The 22,539-nt window shown below is 41.3% G+C and overlaps 1 protein-coding gene across 6 annotated transcripts in view; it reads right to left on the minus strand.

Moving 5' to 3' along the window:
- Positions 1-22,539, minus strand: part of ERBIN (erbb2 interacting protein) — a 516,286-nt gene that overhangs the window by 20,302 nt on the left and 473,445 nt on the right. For 5 of the 6 annotated variants that reach the window (XM_033930041.1, XM_033930031.1, XM_033930056.1 and 2 more), the window contains 2 exons: positions 19,418-19,627; positions 11,215-11,307 (listed from right to left, as the gene is read on the minus strand). In XM_033930041.1, the coding sequence (XP_033785932.1) occupies positions 11,215-11,307; positions 19,418-19,627 (303 nt within the window). The remainder of the gene's footprint in view (positions 1-11,214; positions 11,308-19,417; positions 19,628-22,539) is intronic. The other variant, XM_033930065.1, reaches the window with a different exon arrangement.

The raw sequence follows: 22,539 nt of genomic DNA on the forward strand, positions 1-22,539 counted from the left end.
GACTTTGGCGAGATCTCATTTAGAATATTGTGTACAATTCTGGAGGCCACACCTTCAAAAAGATATAAAAAGGATGGAGTAATCTAAGGAAATACTTTTTTACAGAAAGGGTGTTAGATACATGGAACAGACTCCCAGAAGAGGTGGTGGAGACAGAGACTGTGTCTGGATTCAAAAGGGCCTGGGATAGGCACGTGGGATCTCTTGGAGAGAGAAAAATATAGTGGCTACTGAGGATGGGCAGACTAGATGGGCCATTTGGCCTTTATCTGCCATCATGTTTCTATCTTCAGCAATGTAATGGTATGAGAAAATAAGGAACTCAGAGTCCAGGTTGAATATCCAGTGGGAAAATAGGTTACGAGGTTGACTTATTGACAAGAATAGCAAATGTGCAATTAGTCATGAAAGAACATCTAGAAGAATAGAGTATGAAAAATCAAAGTGGACTCGAGAATTTGGTGGTCACTAGTCTGAAAAGTTATTGAAAGACTCTTGAAAATGGGCACAATGGAAAGATATGATGCTGAAGAGAGATGAAAGAAATGGGGAGGGATTTTTTTATTTAGCATATGCCTTTTTCAGTTGCAGTTCAAGGTGAAATAGATTTTAAGCACTCCAGTGATAGAAAAATACCTACCGTGCCTGAATATAAGATTGTACCTAAGGTAATAAAAGGTTAAAATAACTTGTCCAAGATCCCAAGCAGCAGCAAAGGAATTTGAACTGGGTTTCCCTGCTTCTCAACCTATTATTCTAATCATTATACTGGCAAAGCTTGAAGAATGGTCTGAAATTTGGCAGCTAAAATTTAATGCTAAGAAATACAAGGTCATGCATTTGGGTTGCAAAAATCCGAGGGAACGGTACAGTTTAGGGGGTGAAGAACTTATGTGCATGACAGAAGTGCAGGACTTGGGTGTGACTGTATGTGATGATCTTAAGGTGGCCAAACAGGTTCAAACGGTGAGGGCAAAAGCTAGAGGGATGCTAGGGTGCATAGGAAGAGGTATGGCCAGTAGGAAAAAGGAGGTATTGATGCCCCTGTATAAGACTTTGGTGAGACCTCATTTAGAATATTGTGTACAATAAAGTCTGCTTTTACTATAAACCTGTAGAAAAGCAACATTAAAGCAGGTTGCATAGATTATATGCATGTAGAAATTAGAACTAAACCCAAAATAACACTGAGTAATGTCCAAAAGTCCAAACATAGCAACTAAAATGATCGCTATAGCAGGATAAACTAATATAAATGTTTATAAGAGGACCATCACAGAAAAAAAAAAAAAGAGCCAAAGACAATTTGACTTTCATTTCAGGCTTATTAAAGTTTTAATCTTTCAGACTTGCCAAGACAGATACTATAGCATGAAAACAGTTTCACTATGAGGACTAACATATAATCAACATTAGTTGATGATCGTTGACAATAGATTTCTCTGAAGCAGAGCTTAAAGGCTTGAAACATAATCATGTCGGCATGTGACACTTACTGATAGCCTCCATTCTAGAGATTGTTATAAATATACTAGCTGATGCCCCGGCGTTGCACGGGTATTTAATTATAGCAATAACACTGTAAATGGATTCAAATAAAGATACTTTATAGTGGTGAATGAAAATATTTTTTTACAGCTTTATAAAAAGTACAATAATCAAATTATAATGTGAAATATTTGACAAAATGAATACAATACAACTAACACAAAACTTGATTATAAACAACATTTTTAGTTTCACCTCCAGGAGCAAGAACATATACATTCTTGGGTGAACCCACCCTTCCCACGTGTGCAGGTGGGCCGCGAGACCCCCAGAACATATCACCCCAGGTAGTGAGGGATCTGCATACCAAGTTTCGTTCAAATCGGTCCCACAGCTTCTTACATTTTTTCCATTGACTTGAATGGGTGAAATCAGATTTTCTGTTTGTAGCTCCGCCCACGTGAACAGGTGGGCCGCGAGACCCCCAGAACATATCACCCCAGGTAGTGAGGGATCTGCATACCAAGTTTCGTTCAAAGCGGTCCCACAGCTTTTTACATTTTTTCCATTGACTTGAATGGGTGAAATCTGATTTTCTGTTTGTAGCTCCGCCCACGTGTGCAGGTGGGCCGCGAGACCCCCAGAACATATCACCCCAGGTAGTGAGGGATCTGCATACCAAGTTTCGTTCAAATCGGTCAAGCCGTTTTTGAATTAATGTGAGAATGGCAGCTTTTTACATTTTTTCCATTGACATGAATGGGTGAAATCTTATTTTCTGTTTGTAGCTCCGCCCACGTGTGCAGGTGGGCCGCGAGACCCCCAGAACATATCATCCCAGGTAGTGAGGGATCTGCATACCAAATTTCGTTCAAATCGGTCAAGCCGTTTTTGCGTGATCGCGGCACATACATACATACATATACACATACCTCCGATTTTATATATATAGATACATTTTCTATCGCTGAGGGGTTGAAATGCTTGAGGAAATGTGCACATACATATTTTAACTTGCATATGAACAGAGTTTAAAAATAACAATTGCTAACTTAGACCTACAGTTTAATGAACCTGAAATGAAAGACAAATTGTCTATGGCTCTTTTTTTTCTATGATGGTCCACTTATAAACATTTACAATACAGTATATTAGTTTATTCTACTATATCACATCAATAATTTTAGTGGGTAATATAGATTTATCAGGCTAAAAGAATTGCAGCTAATGTCACTGCTGTATTTATAGCCATATTAATTGTACATTTTGTGCTGCCACTTCATTGTGTAGCAGTGCTGAATATATGTATTTTAACATCATGACTGGTATTTCATAAAACACAGTGACTCCGGGTCTAAATACTGACCTATATATATTACTATGTGTAAGTTTCAAGTTTATTAAAGGCTTGATATACTGCCCATTGAGAAATACTTCTGAGTGGTTTATAAACAATACATACAGGGAAAAAGTAAGGAAAGTACAAAACAGAGGGGGAGAGGGGAGGAAAAGGAAATACAATAAGAGATAGGAATGGAGGGATAAGTCAGGGATGATACCATACTCTGAAGAGTGATGTTAGAAGGAGTAGCAAACAATCTAAGAAAAACAAAAAACCCTAGTTATAGGCATCTTTAAGCAAGGTGGTCTTAAGAGCAGTTTTAAATGCCAAGGAAGCCTCCATTCGAAGTGAGGAGGGCAGCACATTCCATAGAATAATACCTGTGACGGTGAAGATACTGCAATGAGTGTAGTCAAAAATGATTTGCCTGAACATTGGAATAACTAATAAGTTCTGCTGCAACAAACTGAGGACCTGATTATGTAAGTATAGCATTAACGGTCAAGAAAAAATGGGGCTCAGATATGACATATTTTGAAGACCAGCAGTATGAGTTTGTAGGTAAGTCTATGAGTTATCAGGCATCAGTGAGGAGTGTCATGGTTGAACTTTTTTGCACCCGTAATCAGTTTTATTAAAATATTTTGGATTAGTTGGAGGCAATAGAGATCTTTATGCCTGATACTTTGAAAAAGGGCATTACACTTATCTAAATGCCTAATGACTAGAGTGGATCAAAATACTGATAACTGATTTGGGTGTAGTGAATTAGTTTTGTCCAGATAATCAGAGATCTGGGAGAAGACAACCTTCTCTGCAAATTTTTATTGGAAAGGTAAGTTAGTAATAGGGGAGTTAATTGGAACAAAGGGCGACATATTGAATACTATTTTCAGTTTGGGCAGAACAGTTGACTTCCAGGTTGAATGAACAAAGCCTTGTGATAGGCTATTCATTACCTTATTATGCTTCTGAAACGTTCCGGGCAGCGATAAGGGAGGAGAGAGGGTATGAACAAATGCTCCAGAAGAAGACAGAAGCCTCAAATAGGCACCCTATCATGGTAGAATTTTCTATAGGATGGTTCTGATACCAGAGCTTGAAAGTCATGGACTCTTCGTGCATACATTAGGGCAATGAGGAAGACCGCTTTCCACATAAGATGTTTGAGTGAAGTGGACAAAGGCTAAAAAGGAGAATTCATTAATATGAAGAGAACAACATTAGATCCCAAGCAACAGCAGGAGGCTCGGTATGATAAAGATCTTTCATGAATCTGGAAACCGAGGGATGTACAGATAATGGTTTATTTTTCCAATGGTGTATGAGCGACACCGATAGCACTGAGATGAACATGTACTGAAGAAGTTTTAAATCCAGAATTGAAAAGATGAAGGAGATAATCCAGAACTGATGGTAGAGGGCAAGTGATGGAATCTAATGAGTGGAGATCACACCAGACAGAGAAGTGAATCCATTTAAACCTATAGCATCACTGTGTGGATGGTTTTCTTGAAGCTTTAATAACAGATGACACTGGTGCAGATAGTGTGACAGCATCTACACATCTGTATTACGTCACATCTTCTGTCCACTCTCAACAACAAACTTCCACTCTTCTGCTCCAGACTCTACACTCCCTGTCTTCTGGAATCGGATTGGTGAGAGAAGTTTCTCTATGCACTCCCTCCAATACCTCTTGTCAGGAAAGCTCTATTCAAACTTGACTAAGACCTAGGCACCATAATTCTCATTGGCCACGTCATCCATAGTTCCCTCTCTTACATCTCAGTGTTCGGAAACCCATCACACTATAGTTGGTCCCAACACTACTCACACAGAATAAAGGCTCTCTCCTTCAACCCAATCTGCGCTCATTAGCACTCACAGTATGGTATCTCTCGCCCATCTACTAGCTGGGCTCACTGCAAACCCCAGTAGCTCTAACAGATGAACTAGAGCTAATGGCTTGCTGAGCTTGTTGTGCTAATGAAGCCTTGATCAACCAGTTGTCTATTATTTATTTATTTATATATTCATTCATTCATTTAATTTGCTATACTGTTCTCCCCACGGAGCTCAGAACAATTTACATGATATTCAGGTACTCAAGCATTTTTTCACTCTGTCCTGGTGGGCTCACAGTCTATCTAATGTACCTGGGTTAATGAGGGGATTAAGACCTAGATTCACTAAGATCGCCGTTGTTGGGTGATCCGTGGCCAAGTCTTGCCGGGCGACTGATTCACTAAACAGTCCTCATGCAAATTATTTGATCGGACGCACACCCCACACCAACCCTACAGATTGCTGTAGAGCGATCCAGACGCATGTGCAGACCATCCATTTTGCCTGTAGCTGTGATCCATGCATGCGCTTGCTCTTCGCACAAACGAGGTCAAAATAAAGGGGGAGGGGTGTCATAGGTACCAAAAGAAATTGTTCAGGCAGAATGGAACAGAACATGCTTTGCAGCCATACTATGGAACAGAACACATTTTAAACCTGCGGGTTAAAACCACAACCTCACAGCAAGACAGGGTGGAAGAGAGCAGGAAGATTTCAGGGCAGCAGAGAGCAAGGAGATTTTAGGGATTTCAGGGTGGCAGAGACCAGGAGAATCACTTCTTTTTGGATCGGCAAGCCCAATTGGTGTTCCTTTTGTTTAATGAATCGCTGCCTTCCTACTTATGTATGTAATTTCCCCTCATTTACATGTGCGGATTGGTTCGGGTGTGGATCGGGCAGAAGGTTAGTGAACTGGGACAAGGTCGGAGAAGGCTCACAAACTGGTTGGGACACGATCGGTGAGCTTAATGAATGAATCTAGCCCTAAGCGACTTGATCAGGGTCACAAGGAGCAGCATGGGTTTGAAACCGCAATCTCTGGATGCTGAGGCTGTAGCTTTAACAATTGTGCCACACTCTCATGAACCCCCATGAGCAAAGGGTTGGTTGCAGCTACAACTGCTAGGCATGTTTTGAACACTCTTGGCGAGGACACCAGACCAAAGGATAGGATCCTGCATTGGAAATGGCGTGAACCCAACTGAACATAAGACAGGGACAGACCAAAGGTCCATCAAGCCCAGTGTCCTTTTCCAACAGTGGTCAACCTAGGTCACAAGTACCTAGCAAGATCCCAAGTAGTAAAACTGATTTTATGCTGCTTATCCTAGGAGTAAGCAGTGGATTTCTCCAAGCCATCTCAATAATGGCCTATGGACTTCTCTTTTAGAAAATTATCCAAACCTTTTTTAAAAAAACTCTAAGCTAACTGATTTCACCATATTCTCTGGCAATGAATTCCGCAGTTTAATTACACATTCTGTTAAGAAATATTTTCTCTGGTTTGTATTAAATCTACTACTTAGTGGTTTCATCGCATGTCCCCTATTCCTAGTATTTCTGGAAAGAGTAAACAAGCAATTCACATCTAAACTAACTAAACTAAACTAAACCTTAGGTTTGTATACCGCATCATCTCAACATTTGCAGAGCTCGACACGGTTAACAAGAATTAGGGTGGAAAGGAACTCTACCCTTTCCAATCCACTCAGTATTTTATAGACCTCTATCATATCACTCTTCCAAGCTGAAGAGGTCTAGCCGCTTTAGTCTTTCCTCATAGGGAAGTTGGCCCATCCCTTTTATCATTTTCGTTGCCCTTCTCTGTACCTTTTCTAATTCCGCTATATCTTTTTTGAGATACGGCATCGAGAATTGCACACATTCAAGGTGCAGCCATACCACAGAGCAATACAAGAGCATTATAACATTTTCATCTTTGTTTTCCATTCCTTTCCTGAAATTCCTAACATTCTATTTCTTTTCTCAGCTACTGCCACACATTGAGCTGAGGGATTCAACGTATTCTCAACAATGACACCTAGACCTCTTTTCCTGGGCAGTGGCTCCTAAGATAGAACCCTGTATCACGTAGCTATAATTCAGGGTCCTCTTTCCAAAATGCATCATTTTGCACTTGCTCACATTAAATGTCATCTGCCATTTTGATGCCCAATCTCACAAAGTCCTTTTGCAATTTTTCACAATCCTTTTGTGATTTAACAACCTTGAACAACTTTATGTCATCAGTAAATTTAATTATCTCACTAGTTATTTCCATCTCTAGATCACCAATAAATATGTTAAAAACCAGAGAACCCTGGGGAACCCCACTATCTAATTTCCCAAACAAACCTCTGTTAAGTTTCAAAAACTTCACTATCACAAAGATTGCCCACAGCACAATAAGCTCACAATCTGGTTATGGTTGGTTTTAAGGAGGAGGAAAAAGCCTCAGACTCAAGCTTGCCGCTAGTATATTCAGCATGCATGCAAACAATGAACAGAGATACCTTATTGGCATAAAAAAACCTCCTCCTGCCAACCACTAATTCTATGTGAGAAAACTCTTACTTTTAAATATTTGAATGAATTGTTCATTTAAATCTTGTGCTTTGAATTCTCAATTGGTTTCACTCATTTAAAGTGCTGAAAAACAGGTCATGCTGTGATACAAGAATCAGTACTTCAAATGAAAAGCTCATATTCAATTTTTCAAAAAGATACTAAATCTTGTTGCACCACTGTTTCAAAACTAAAGAGTGAAACTGTGGAACAGACATATCACAACCATCCAGACCCGATCTGTCAAATCAGCCGTAGTCGACGTTGGCCAGCCAGTGTTTTGCTGAAGCTGCGTTGGGACATTCCGGATTTGCAGTCGGCACCTTCACTCCGTGCTCACCGGCATTTGCAAATGGTTGTGCTGTGTTCCACTCTTTCATCTGGTTTTGAATTTGAGAAAATGCTTTCACCAGACAAATTTCCGGCAGGTGATGAAATGTTTTGTGTTACCACACATGGACTATTGTAATGCTCTGTTTTGCAGGCTTTCAAAAAAAGCGTTCAGGGCATTGCAAATAATGCAGAATGCGGAAGATAGAGTGATTGGAGGTCTCCCTCGTAGAAAGCATGCGATGCCTTTGCTTGATAAGTTGCATTAGTTACCAGTAACTCAGGGAATCCAGTTCAAAATACTGTTGCTTTTGTTTAAAGCTATACAGCAGGAACTGCCAAAAGCTGTGGGTACTTTGATTGACCAATATGTACCTTCCTACTTGTTGAGGTCTGGATCTCAGCACCTGTTAGAAATGCCTTCAATACGTGATATTGCAAAGGTTACAACCAGTGCACGTGTTTTTAGTGTTACAGGCAGAGAATGACATGGGGAAAAATTCTGTTCCCGTCACCGCCCCGTCCCCGGACCACCATTCTCTTCACTGCCCCGTCCCCGCCATCCCCTTCACCGCCCCATCCCCGTCTCTGCCATCCCCTTCACCGCCCTGTCATCGTCACCGCCCCCGTCTTCAGCGTCTTCTCCTCTCCATTCCCCCACCCCCAGCACCCTTCACGCGGTCCAGCAGCTCCCTCCTGCCGGCCAGCTGTGCATTTCCCTCCCTCCTTTTCCCTTACCTTTTCTTATTGAAACTGGCGATTTCCATAAGGCTATGAGCTGTATTACAGCCAGAGCCTAGAAGTCGCGTCGGGTAGCCTGCTAGAAAAGTCTCCTCCGATGCAACCGGAAACAGGAAGTTGTGTCAGAGGAGACTTTTCCAGCAGGTAACGCGACGCAACTTCAAGGCTCCGGCTGTAATACAGCTCATAGCCTTATGGAAATCGCCAGTTTCAACAAGAAAAGGTAAGGGAAAAGGAGGGAGAGAGATACATGGCTGGCAGGCGGGAGAGAGTGGGCTGCCGGATCGAACACTTGTTCACCGCGCATTCACGCTTGTTCACCGCCCCGTCTAACCATTCACCGCTCCACGGGGCGGTGAATGGCCTTGTCCCCGATCTCGTGGTGACCTTTTTTTTTGGGTCACCGTTTTGGCGGGTAACAACCACCGTGTCATTCTCTAGTTACAGGTCCACAATTGTGGAAGGAACTACCCGAGCAGATTCATCAGATTCCTGTCCTGTTATCTTTTCTCAAGTGCTTGAAGGCTTATTACTTTCAAGAGGCCTCTGGTAGTGTATAGGGGAGATATTACAGTTTTATAGATATTTTCCTTTTAAGGGGGTTATAAGAGAATGTTTTGGAATGCTTTTTTGTTAATGTGTATATGTTTGATTGTTTGTCTATTTATGCTTATGGATATTGATTGTAATCCTCATAGATTTTGGGATATGCAAGATATAAATGTTTTAAATAAAAAAATAAAATATTTGCTAGCACAGATGTTTGGAATACTCTTCTGCCAAACTTGCCCAAAGTTCCACCTTCTCTGCCTGGTGGTGTACTGGCATATGTGTGCGAGCTTTTTGCTCGGTTGAGGGCTGACTCAGCTACTAAAGACTGGTGTTGTAGTTGGAGCTTGTCAAAGCCATGACAAGTCTGGATTCTGTATAAGAAATCCAACTAACGTGGAACCACTGGGACAGAGAATGGGTTTCCTCAGTTATTAAAGAGAGCATCTTTCATGAATTTGTGTAGAGGCACTTTGATGCAGTTCTTAGGCCACTTTACATAGTCCAGAGCATCAATGAGATCAGCATTAGGTTCCTCCTCAGACTCCATGTTAATACGGTGTGCTTAACCCATCTTTCTGATGAAGCTACAGGTCAAGTAGGTTTTGTGGGAGCTGGCTTAGGCTTTGGTCTGATGATAGAAGCAAAGGATTTTTCATGTTTAGACAACTTCTTGGTGGCTGCCTCTATGGATTAGTCAAATAGGTCTTGCCCTCACAAGGAATATTAGCCAGACGATCCTGAAGATTGGGATCCATATCAATGGTGCAAAGTCAGGCCAGATGGCGCATTGCTACCGAGAATGCAGTGACCCTTGAGGAAAGTTCAAAGGCATCATAAGATGACTGAAGATGTAACCTGAGTTGTGCCAAGGTAGCAGGGACTTGATGAAGGTAAAGGGCAGACTTTGTCGAGGAGGTAGTGGTGAAGGATTTGAGGGTATCCCATATGATTCATTTACAGAAAACTCTGGATAATCAGAAGAGCATGGTAACAAATCTGAGGCAGAATCCTTTATATCAGCTCTTCTGGAAGTAGAACAATGAGGGGAGTGTAGAGAATAAGACAAATAAAATTGAGGAGAAGTTGGTGTGCTCTGTTCACTCAAAAACGATGCATGTGTTAAATGTCTTTTTGATATGGATGCTTGATGTTGAGGCATCCGAGATTGATGCCTGGATGGAGTGGCTGATGCTTGGACTGGACTGGAACTGGGAGTGTTGATGCAGGAGGTTGCACAGTGTGCACCTGTAGAACTCAGCTAGTTCCTCCTGCAACAGCGCTTGAAACTGGTCTTGCAGTGATGGTGCTGTTACCAATATGGACAAGGGTACATTAGATACTAGTCGAGTTGGTGTCGAAGTATTGAGGACTTTGATGCTCAGGCACTCCTCTGAGGAGACACCAACTGCAAAAACAGTGATTGGTCATAGTAGCATCAACACTTGGAAAGTGTCAATGGATTAGATGCTTGCAACTATTCCGATGCATGTCTGGAGAGGGAGACATGTTTGTGCTTCTTACGAGGTTCCCTCGATACAGGTAGTGCTGAGGTTGAAGAGAAGGAACAAACTGTTGATGAAGCTGGTGCCAGTGTCAGTGCTGGAATCTATGGTTGAGCATCGGGATCAGAGTTTCCAGTCATATTCAATGTTCCTGAGGTTGTACTGAAAAGTTTTTCAACTTTTAATTTTCTGGCCCTAAGCAACCTCTTCTACGTATTAGAGCAGAGTGTGCATGAAATATCTCAATGTTCAGGACCTAGATATTTTACTCATCAGTTGTGCAGGTCATTGCCTGAAATGGTCCTACTGCATCAAATGCACCCATTTAAAGCCGCTGGGTGCTTTGGATATTGATGGAAAAAAATGCCAATGTGAACTCAAAGGGCTCAGTGGCCCAAGGAGGTCGTGGAACAAACTGAAAAACAATCAACACTCCTGGCAAAGAAACAGGCCCGAAACCCTGACATTGAGAAAAATATGAAATTATATTAAAAAATGAAGGGAAAATGAAGAAAACTAAATATTATGACAAAACTGAAGAAAAAAAAATCAAATAGGAAAATCAAATCAAGAAAAAAAATCAAAAAGGAAAGCACAGAAAATAGGAAAGGTTTGACAAGCTTTTCAGCTCCAAGGAAAACTAAAAACTGCAGGTCCCGCAAGCTGACTGGCCCACACACAGTGCAGTCCTTTCTAAAAAATTTAAAGTGACAGTCCACTTTTGACTGTCCATACTGGGTTCCATGGATGTTGTCATTCACATGTGAGAATCATAACTGCTTATCATCGGATAAATTATAATACACTGTTTTAATGTAATAAGAGCTACATATAGGAATTACTTACATCATCACCAGGTCTAAAAGGATTTCCTCTTCCTCCAACACCTCCTGATATACTAAATCCAAGCTCTGGATCCTTTTCAATTCTCACACGAATCTGGTGTATTAGAAAGTAAAGATATATAACCAATCTAATGAAGGTTCTGATTTGGAGAAAAATGTAAAATCACTTTACAAACAACTCAGTGACAACACATGACAGAAGTCACAGACATTCAAATTTCCTCAGTTCTTTGCAAAGAATAGTGTTTGAAAAATGTTGAATTAGTAGAACTACTGTTTGATTTTATTTCTACGTTTAATTTTTTTCTCCTGACATTGTTTCATTTAATTATGCATCATTAAAACAGATTTGTGCATTATAATCAGGTCCCTATTTTGAAACACAGGAGTATTTTACTAAGCTGCAGTAAAAGCTGGGATTAACAAATGAGACTTTCCTGTGTGCTAAACCCAGCCTGAATGCAGCATTTTTTTAGGGCTTTTTCTGGTGTTAATTGCAGATCATGTGCTGATGTTCCCATTCTCGTCTGGTACCTGGAAAGAATCACAGTGGGAACACTTACTATCTTCTATTTAGGAGGTAGTAAGTGCTCCTATGGTAACTGAGTTTTCTGATTAGCACACATGCTAATTATGACACACTAGGTAGATATAGTGGGAGTGCCCACTTTCTGCTGTGACAAACCCCCTTCAAAAAATATTTCTAGTAAATCAGTTATATGCAGGTCAGCGCAGGCAAACAAGCAAAATACTGCAAAATGCTTTAACATTCTCGGTGGTAGCCTGTCAGTGTGTGCTAATTGCACATTAATACCCTTTAATAAATTACCTCATAGATTTCCTCAAAACTAAAGATCTGTGTGACATCTGTGCAAGATTTTGATATGGATGAATAAGGTAGTTCTCTACTTTGTATATTCTGTTTTCACACAAATTACACTTCTCCCTCTGGATTCACGGGAGATAGGGGCAGAGCCGGACCGTGAATGGCGAAAAACTGCGAATATCTGGCTCTGACCCACCCCCGCCTCCCTCCCGCCTTCCCAGCCTTACCTAGTGGTCTAGCGGGCTTTCGGGGCAGGAGCGATCTTCCTACGCTCCTGCCCCGTGCAGATCGCCATTAGGAAATGGCTGCTGTGAGTTTCCGTAGTCTCTCGAGACTACGACAGGAACTCCCTACAGTTATTTCCTAATGGTGATCTGCATGGGGCAGGAGCGTAGGAAGATCGCTCCTGCCCTGAAAGCTCGCTAGACCACCAGGTAAGGCCGGGATGCCGGGGGGAAGACTTAACGATGGGTTTTTTTCTTTTTTTCCCCTCCCCAAAAAATTGCGAATATGTGAAATCGCGATTGCCGAAACCGTGAATGGGGAGGGGGAAGTGTATTTCACTCCCTCCTTACTTCTAAATCTATCCACATGGGAACCTCATAACATGATCATTGTGTTCTATAAAGTGTTTCTCAACACAAGAGTACGCGGGCTGCTTTGTTGGCAGAGATCCCTCAATACCCACCTGCCCCCTCCTGAAGCTGCTGCCACAGATTCCTCCCTGCCTCTCTCCCTCCCTGCTTGTCTGCCCGCTGCACCCCTCCCCCACCCCAGAAGCTGACCCTATTACTTCGTTGGAGACGAACTGGCTCCCACCTCTTCCAGCAGGACTCTATGCAGAGACACAGGCAGCAACTAACGCTGCAAGCTGATCCGGAACCCTCTTTCCGACATCAGAATTGACGTCAGAGGAAAGACTCGTGGGCTAGCTACATGCAAGCGTGTGAATCGCTGCATGCGCCATCCCTGCACGGAGTTGCTGCTGAGAAAGGATGGAGCGAGTCCGGCTCCAACAAAGTAACAGTCGGCTTCGGAAGTGGGGATGGTATGGTGGGCGGGCAGGCATGCAGACAGGGAGGGATCCCCAGCAGCTGCTTCAGCAGGGAGGCAGACAGGCAGACTGGGATACCCAGTGGCGCCTGCAGCTTCTGTGCATGGGTCGGGTCCAGGGGAGGGGGGAAAGGTGAGGCAGGAAATCCCGGTGTGCAACTTAATTTTGGGACAAAGCTGGCTGGCGGGGAGAGGGAGGAGGCATGAACTTGACACAGAAGGAAGTGAAGGGGCATGAACAAGGGACACAGAAGGCAGGGAATAGAAAGGGAGAATTGATGAGCATGAGTGTGTGAGTGAGAGATGGTGCACATGGGGTAAGGAAGAAAGGAAAATTGGGCATAGAGAAAAGAGTGAGGTAGAGATGCATGGAGAATAGAAGGATAAGAGGGAGAAATGTTGGATATAGTGGTGGAGAGGGCAGATTGAAGGGGAGGAATGTTGGACATAGTGGAGGGAGAAATGTGGCATTTTGCTGGAGAGGGGTAATAGAAGGAGAAATGGGCATGGGATTGGTAGGCAGTGGTGAAAATTGCTGCACATGATCCGGGGATGAGAGAGGGAGAAATGTTGGATGTGGCAGTAGAGGGGGTGGGAGAGATGCCTGGATCTCTCAAGACAGATGGACAGCGAGAGAGAGGGAGACATATTGCCAATAGGGGTGGAGGAGAGAGGAAGAAACGTTGGACTCATGGAGGAAGGGAGAGAGAGAGAGAGAGAGAGAGAGATGTTGGTTGGGGAAGGGAATGGGAGAGGAAGCGTGCAGGAAGCAGAAAGAAATAAATATTGGATGCACAGTCAGAAGGAAATGCAACCAAAGACTCATGAAATCACCAGACAACAAAGGTAGGAAAAATAATTTTATAGAATTTATATCTGCTATCTATATTTTGCTCTATATTTGTCTATTTTTCTATAGTTGTTACTAATTGCATATTTTAAAGTCATCTGCATAGACCTGTTTGAATCGCCCCTCCCCCCCGAATATAAATAATTAACATTTTCTCTGCCTAGTGTGCTTTATGTTTTTTTAATTTTGTGGTTACCATTATATATTAATAAAATTATATTGTGTGTATATGAAAAATGGATGGAAAAATTGCATTACAATTGGTACTATTAGTCAGGGGCAGAGCTTGGTTGGGCCTGGGGTGAAACTTGGGCAGGTGTACTCGGTTGGTATTAGGAGGTACTTGGCTTGAAGAAGTTGAGAAACACTGTTCTATAACAGTGGTTCGCAACCAGTGTGTCCTTAAGAGGTGGGAGGTATGTAAAAAAAAAATTGGTGGTGGCGGGGGGTACACAGCAAGTCCGTGTTTCCTTTAAAATCATCAGTGCCTGCAACCTAGGAAGACCAGAAATTTTGAGTCACGTTCTTGAGAACCCCATAACTGATACCTATTTCTGCTTCCCCACTATCCCAAGTAAAAACTGCAACCTCTAGCCCCAAATGAAAATGTTGCAGGCCTGCTATCCACAGAATCCGTTTGCTATATAATTTCTGAATAGCCTACTTGCAGGTTTTGTGTTGCTTCACTAGTTATCTGGCAGGGTAGGGATTTTGTGTTGCTGTTACTAGAGTGACACAAAAATCTGAATATAGTATTTGTTTGGATGTAAGACAAGTGAGAAATCTGATAATGATGTGTTGCATAGAGCTTTTTGATATGGGATAGGCAAATTCATACTAAATTTACAATTAAATAAATATTTATTTTATTTTTAAAATTTCTATACCGTTTTATTCTAAAACGGTTTACAATAAACAGATAAACACAAAAGCAGAAAAATATGTAGGTATGCTTTGGTCAACTGTGAATTTTAGTGTTTGATGTGTCACATACATGAACACTGTCTGTTAGGTGCGTCAACAGAAGAAAGGTTGAGAACTACTGGTCTTGTTCTGTCACATCCTTCTCTCCTTTTATTTAGTAATCTTGCTTAGCAGAATTTATGGTGCATATTCTGGCCTCCCCTAGGTCAGCTGTCATTTAGTAATGCAGTCTCTAGAACTGAATACAAATGTCAGACAAGGTCTAATCAATGGTTTGTGTAGAGGTATTATCACCTTTATTTCTAATGGTAACACTCTGCTTCAGTACCTCAGCGTTCTTCTTTTTCCAAGTACTACCTAATTTCCCTATTTTGCTACTCTGATCTCATGATTATCTAGAGATCTCCTTTTGTATGACGCAGGTCAATTCCTTATCCCCATTATATACTACTCTACTGGATTTCTGCACCCTTCATAGTTTGTGTTTAACCTTAAATGCCATACTTTCAACCAGTCCTCAAGCATTCTTAGATCAATCCTAATTTTTTTTTTCTCCAGTATTTGTCTAGATTAGTCTGGCTTTGAATCTTTGCATTATTCACATTAAATTATTCCATTATTAACTATAGGAGAGTTTCTGTTTGTGCTCAAAGTTACATAGTAACATAGTAGATGACGGCAGATAAAGACCCGAATGGTCCATCCAGTCTGCCCAACCTGATTCAATTTAAATTTTTTAATTTTTTCTTCTTAGCTTTACCCAGTACTGTGCTTGGGTTCCAACTGCCAAAATCTCTGTTAAGACTTACTCCAGCCCATCTACACCCTCCCAGCCTTTGAAGCCCTCCCCAGCCCATCCTCCACCAAACGGCCATATACAGACACAGACCGTGCAAGTCTGCCCAGTATTGGCCTTAGTTCAATATTTAATCTTATTTTCTGATTCTAGATCCTCTGTGTTCATCCCACGCTTCTTTGAACTCAGTCACTGTTTTACTCTCCACCACCTCTCTCGGGAGCGCATTCCAGGCATCCACCACCCTCTCCGTAAAGTAGAATTTCCTAACATTGCCTTTGAATCTACCACCCCTCAACCTCAAATTATGTCCTCTGGTTTTACCATTTTCCTTTCTCTGAAAAAGATTTTGTTCTACGTTAATACCCTTCAAGTATTTGAACGTCTGAATCATATCTCCCCTGTCTCTCCTTTCCTCTAGGGTATACATATTCAGGGCTTCCAATCTCTCCTCATACGTCTTCTGGCGCAAGCCTCCTATCATTTTCGTCGCTCTCCTCTGGACCGCCTCAAGTCTTCTTACGTCCTTCGCCAGATACGGTCCTCCAAGTGGGGCCTTACCAATGACCTGTACAGGGGCATCAACACCTTCTTCCTTCTACTGACTACGCCTCTCTTTATACAGCCCAGCATCCTTCTGGCAGCAGCCACTGCCTTGTCACACTGTTTTTTCACCTTTAGATCTTCGGACACTATCACCCCAAGGTCCCTCTCCCCGTCCGTGCACATCAGCTTTTCTCCTCCAAGCATATACGGTTCCTTCCTATTATTAATCCCCAAATGCATTACTCTGCATTTCTTTGCATTGAATTTTAGTTGCCAGGCATTAGACCATTCCTCTAACTTTTGCAGATCCTTTTTCATATTTTCCACTCCCTCTTCGGTGTCTACTCTGTTACAAATCTTGATATCATCTGCAAAAAGGGACACTTTTCCTTCTAACCCTTCAGCAATGTCACTCACAAACATATTGAACAGGATTGCCCCAGCACTGATCCCTGAGGGACTCCACTACTCACCTTTCCTTCCTTCGAGCGACTTCCATTAACCACCACCCTCTGGCGTCTGTCCGACAGCCAGTTTCGGATCCAGTTCACCACTTTGGGTCCTAACTTCAGCCCTTCAAGTTTGTTCAACAGCCTCCTATGAGGAACTGTATCAAAGGCTTTGCTGAAATCCAAGTAAATTACATCTAGCATATGTCCTCGATCCAACTCTCTGGTCACCCAATCAAAAAATTCAATCAGGTTCGTTTGGCACGATTTACCTTTTGTAAAGCCATGTTGCCTCGGATCCTGTAACCCATTAGATTCAAGGAAGTACACTATCCTTTCTTTCAGCAAAACTTCCATTATTTTTCCAACAACTGAAGTGAGGCTCACCGGCCTGTAGTTTCCTGCTTCATCCCTGTGACCACTTTTATGAATAGGGACCACATCCGCTCTCCTCCAATCCCCAGGAATCACTCCCGTCTCCAGAGATTTGTTGAACAAGTCTTTAATAGGACTCGCCAGAACCTCTCTGAGCTCCCTTAGTATCCTGGGATGGATCCCGTCTGGTCCCATCGTTTTGTCCATCTTCAGTTTTTCAAGTTGCTCATAAACACCCTCCTCCGTGAACGGCGCAGAATCTACTCCATTTTCTCATGTAACTTTGCTAGACAATCTCAGTCCTTCTCCAGGATTTTCTTCTGTGAACACAGAACAGAAGTATTTGTTTAGCACAGTGGTCTCAAACTCAAACCCTTTGCGGGGCCACATTTTGGATTTGTAGGTACTTGGAGGGCCGCAGAAAAAAATAGTTAATGTCTTATTAAAGAAATGACAATTTTGCATGAGGTAAAACTCTTTTTAGTTAATAAATCTTTCCTTTTGACTAAGTCTTAATAATAATATTGTCACTTATAGCTAAAGAGACATATGATCAAGAAACTGTTATATTTTACTTTTGTGATTATGATAAACATACCGAGGGCCTCAAAATAGTATCTGGAGGGCCACATGTGGCCTCCGGGCTGCGTGTTTGAGACCACTGGTTTAGCACATTCGCTTTCTCCTCATCACTTTCCACATATTGGTTCCTAGCATCTTTTAGCCTAGAAATTCCATTTTTCATCTTCCTCCTTTCACTAATATATCTGAAAAAATTTTTGTCTCCCTTTTTTACATTTTTAGCCATTTGTTCTTCCGCCTGTGCTTTCGCCAAACATCTCTCTATTGGCTTCTTTCAGTTTCATCCTGTAGTCCTTTCTGCTCTCCTCTTCTTGGGTTTTTTAATATTTCACGAATGCCAACTCTTTCGCCTTTATTTTCTCAGCCACTAGGTTGGAGAACCATGTCGGCTTCCTTTTTCTCTTGTTTTTATTGATTTTCTTCACATAAAGGTCCGTAGCCATTTTTATCGCTCCTTTCAGCTTAGACCACTGTCTTTCCACTTCTCTTATGTCCTCCCATCCTAACAGCTCTTTCTTCAGGTACTCTCCCATAGCATTAAAGTCCGTACGTTTGAAATCTAGGACTTTAAGTATCGTGCGGCCGCTCTCCACTTTAGTCGATATATCAAACCAAACCGTTTGATGATCGCTACTTCCCAGGTGAGCACCCACTTGAACATTAGAGATACTCTCTCCATTTGTGAGGACCATATCCAATATCGCTTTTTCCCTTGTAGGTTCCGTCACCATTTGTCTGAGCAGAGCCTCTTGAAAGGCATCCACAATCTCCCTACTTCTTTCCGATTCCACAGACGGAACATTCCAGTCCGCATCCGGCAGGTTGAAATCTCCCAACAGCAGAACCTCCTCTTTCCTTCCAAACTTTTGGATATTCACAATCAGATCCTTATCAATTTGCTGCGATTGAGTCGGAGGTCTGTAGACTACACCCACATAGATAGAAGTTCCATCTTCTCTTTTCAGAGCAATCCATATCGCTTCTTCCTCTCCCCAGGTCCCTTGCATTTCGGTCGCTTGGATATTGATCTTTACATAGAGAGCTACTCCTCCACCTTTTTGACCATCTCTGTCCTTTCTAAAAAGATTATATCCCGGTATGTTTGCATCCCATCCATGTGATTCACTGAACCATGTCTCTGTGATAGCGACAATATCTAGATCTGCCTCTAACATCAGGGCTTGCAGATCATGAACTTTGTTGCTTAGACTGCGAGCATTTGTGGTCATCGCTTTCCAGCTATTTTTCAGCGATAATCTCCATTTTTGTATGGATTTTTGTTTCGTTTCACTTTCCTTTGCAATACTAAGAAATGAGTTGCTGATTTTGCTTATGTTGCAGTCTTTAGTACTATCACATCTTTTCTTTTGCCGGGGGTGGTCTCTATAATTGTCCTTCGTAATTAGCTATGAAACTCCATTTACTCTAGAATTTGCTACATTTGGAACTAATTAATTCTGACATGAAACTAACTTCCCAAGCAGGATGAGGTATTATGTGATTATCATGGAACTCACTTTTTGATCTTATATGAATGCAAGCAGTGGTGAAATTAGAGAGAATGGACTGAATTCAATGCTGCATTAGAGGTGTGTTTGAAAACAGTATTAAATTCATAATGGTGAGACACACCATGTTAAAAGAATTTTCAGAAATTTTAAGCAGAATAATTAATTCAAACTTGAAGAGAAAAGGATCATGAAATTGTTTTACATATAATCGTGTTAATCTACAGGGGATTTTTTAGTATTGATTGCACTACTTCTTTAACAACACAATCTAAAAAAAAAAATAGGAACCAACCTCTTGTTTTCCAGTCTCATGGTGCTGTCTGGGAGGACACAAGGACTGAGTGTATAAAGGCTGGTGTGCAACTTTTAGCATGAGATAATCAATCAGTTGCTCCCTGGAGGGGTGCCGTGCTATATTGGCCTGGGGAGCAGGGTGATGGACTTTGTTATAGCTTGCCTGATGCTTTGAGGACTGGCACATCTGTCCATTTGACAAAGGCATCTATGTAAAACAGGAGGTTAATTACTATACTTATGGAAGACAAAACCAGAGCTACTCTAATTTCTCATTTAGAAAATTTTCCTACAGTTAGATGGATTGTCATTGTTAGAATTTAAAATATATATTCATTCACTTTGAGTCTATTTTCCTAAATCATATTATCTCTATCAGAGTTTACTAGAAGCTGAAATGCTAATTTCACACTGCTGAAGACATAAGATTGCACTATGCTGTACATAGTTTGTACCACCTGTCAGGATAGGGAAAGGGAACTGGATTTAGTTCATGCCTTTCTTTGAAGTTCAAGTCAAATTACATTCAGGTATAATAGGTATTTTCCCTGTTCCCAGAGGGCTTACAATCTAGGTTTGTGCCTGGAGGTTAAGTGACTTGCCAAGATAATAAAGAACAGCAATGAGATTTGAAGAAGTCATTTGTAATGTTTTCCCTCTACGTGGTTAGACATAGCAGTTTGGGGACACTAAAGTAGAACATGAATAGGCACACTTTTGAATACAGCAGGGAAGAAGGACCCCTTCACTATGTATGCCTGGAATAAACTATCTGAGTTTGCCAATCAAGCTCCTTTCCTTCCCTTTTTTAAAAGTAGACTTAAAACCCACTTATTTGATATAGCCTTCAATTCATAACCCTACTTCCCACTGCCACCACCCGAGCCAGGAGATTAACCATCCCCCTAACTGTATCTCACAGCCTGGCATCCTGTTTGTCTGTCTTGTCGGTTTATAGATTGTAAGCTCTTTCAAGCAGGGACCGTCTTCTTCATGACTCTGTACAGTGATGTATATGTATGGTAGCGCTCAAGAAATAATTTTTAAAAAAACATTCTTTATTGATTTTCCAACTAACAACAGTGCAATAAACAAGTAAATGTACATACTGTATAATAATTCAAGAAAAGCACCTTTATCTTGCAGAAATACATGAGCAATCATTTTTACCCCCTCCCACCCAAATGACTAATCAAGAAAAACATAAATACATAGATTCCTTCAATAACCTTTCCCAATTTAAATTAATGGTATATCCCCACCCCCTCCCACCCACCCTAGACATGTATACTCAAAGGGCTAAAATTAAAATCAATAGTCACTCCTTACAGAATTTTGTCAATGGTTCCCAGACATCCTCAAATTTCCTATAATGTCCCTTTTGTAGAGCATTCATACGTTCCAATTTAAAAGTGTGGCATAAAGATTCCCACCAGAAATTATAATTTAACTGGTCCCAGTTTTTCCAGTTCTTCAAAATTAGTTATATGGCAACACCTGTCATGATATAGAGAAGTTTGTTGTTATGGGAAGTTATTGGGCTTTTAGCCATCAATACCGTGCCAAATAGCACCGCATCATATGTCAATTTCAATGGGACATCTTGTATTCTATTAATTTGACCCCAAATGGATCGCCAGAATTCAAGTATCAAGGGACAAAAGAAGAGCAGATGATCCAGTGTCCCTATATCAAGATGACAATTCCAGCATCTATTTGACTTAGAACTATCTAATTTTTGCAATCTAACAGGGGTCCAAAAACTTCTATGCAACAAAAAAAAAACCAAGTTTGTCTCATAGATGCTGACACTGTACACCTCATTCTCCAAGACCAAATTTGTGGCCATTAAGACACAGAAATCTGCTGCTTAGTCTCAATGCTCCAAATGTCTCTAAGACTAATTTGTGGGGTTTTTTATTCAAAAATTCAGATATCAATTTATACCACTTGGCTGCCTGATGCCCCAGCAAATCTATCTGGAAGCACAGGCCCGGCAAGCTATACTGAGTTTGTAAGTTCTTCCATTCAGGAAACCCCTTCTGAATGGCCTGTTTCAACTGCAACCACTTATATATTTGAGACTTTGCAATACCAAATGTTTGTTGCAGTCGTGAAAAGTCAAGCAGTTTTCCATCTGATACTACATCATCCAGAGTACATATGCCCGCCTGCAACCAATGCTTCCAGAGGATCTTAGACTCGCCAATTTGAATCTTGGAGTTCAGCCATTGGGATTGAAACATGGATTTATGAATCGGAATAGGGGTTAGATTATTAATGAATTTTAATGTCTGCCATGTGTCTAATAAAATTCTATTGTCCTTATACATCCTAGGTAACTTGATACTTAAAATGTGACACAATTTCAATGTAGACAGGAGTTGCCATTCCAACCTTAACCAGTCCGGAAGATTTTCCATGAGCTCGGGGAGGATCCAATACATACCCTGACGCATTATATAGGCTTGATGGTACCTATAAAAATTGGGAAAATTTAACCTACCCGCCGCAATTGTTTTTTGTAAAGATACTAAAGTAATACGAGCAGTTTTACCCAGCCAAATAAATTTGGTAAGGATACTATTTAATTTCTTGTAAAAGGATCCCTGAAAAAACACTGGTAACATGCCCACAGGCAAAATCATCATCTTAACAGTTTGGATTCTCCCCCACCAAGTCAGATGTAATGGGTTCCATTGCTCACACATTTCTGTAACATTCAGCAATAAAGATTTTTCATTTACTCTCATCGTATCTTCCAGCGTTTTTTGAATCCAAATACCTAAATATTTTATACCTTCTTCCTTCCAAAGAAAAGGGAATGTGTCAAATAATACTTTTGGACAGTGTACATTTAGCGGAAGAACCTCCGATTAACTCCAATTTATTTTATATCCAGAAAATTTCCCAAATCTGTCAATCAAATCTAGTAAATGTGGAATGGTAGATTCAGGATTCCTCAAATGAAGCAAAATATCATCTGCATAAGCAGAGACCTGCATAAGGAATACCCTGAATCTCCTTTGCCTGTTGAATAGCCAATAGCAAGGGTTCCAGAACAATGTCAAAAAGCAAAGGAGATAATGGACACCCTTGTCTAACTCCCCTCTCCAGACA

The sequence above is a fragment of the Geotrypetes seraphini genome, chromosome 1 (assembly GCF_902459505.1).
Source record: "Geotrypetes seraphini chromosome 1, aGeoSer1.1, whole genome shotgun sequence".
Classification (NCBI taxonomy): domain Eukaryota; kingdom Metazoa; phylum Chordata; class Amphibia; order Gymnophiona; family Dermophiidae; genus Geotrypetes; species Geotrypetes seraphini.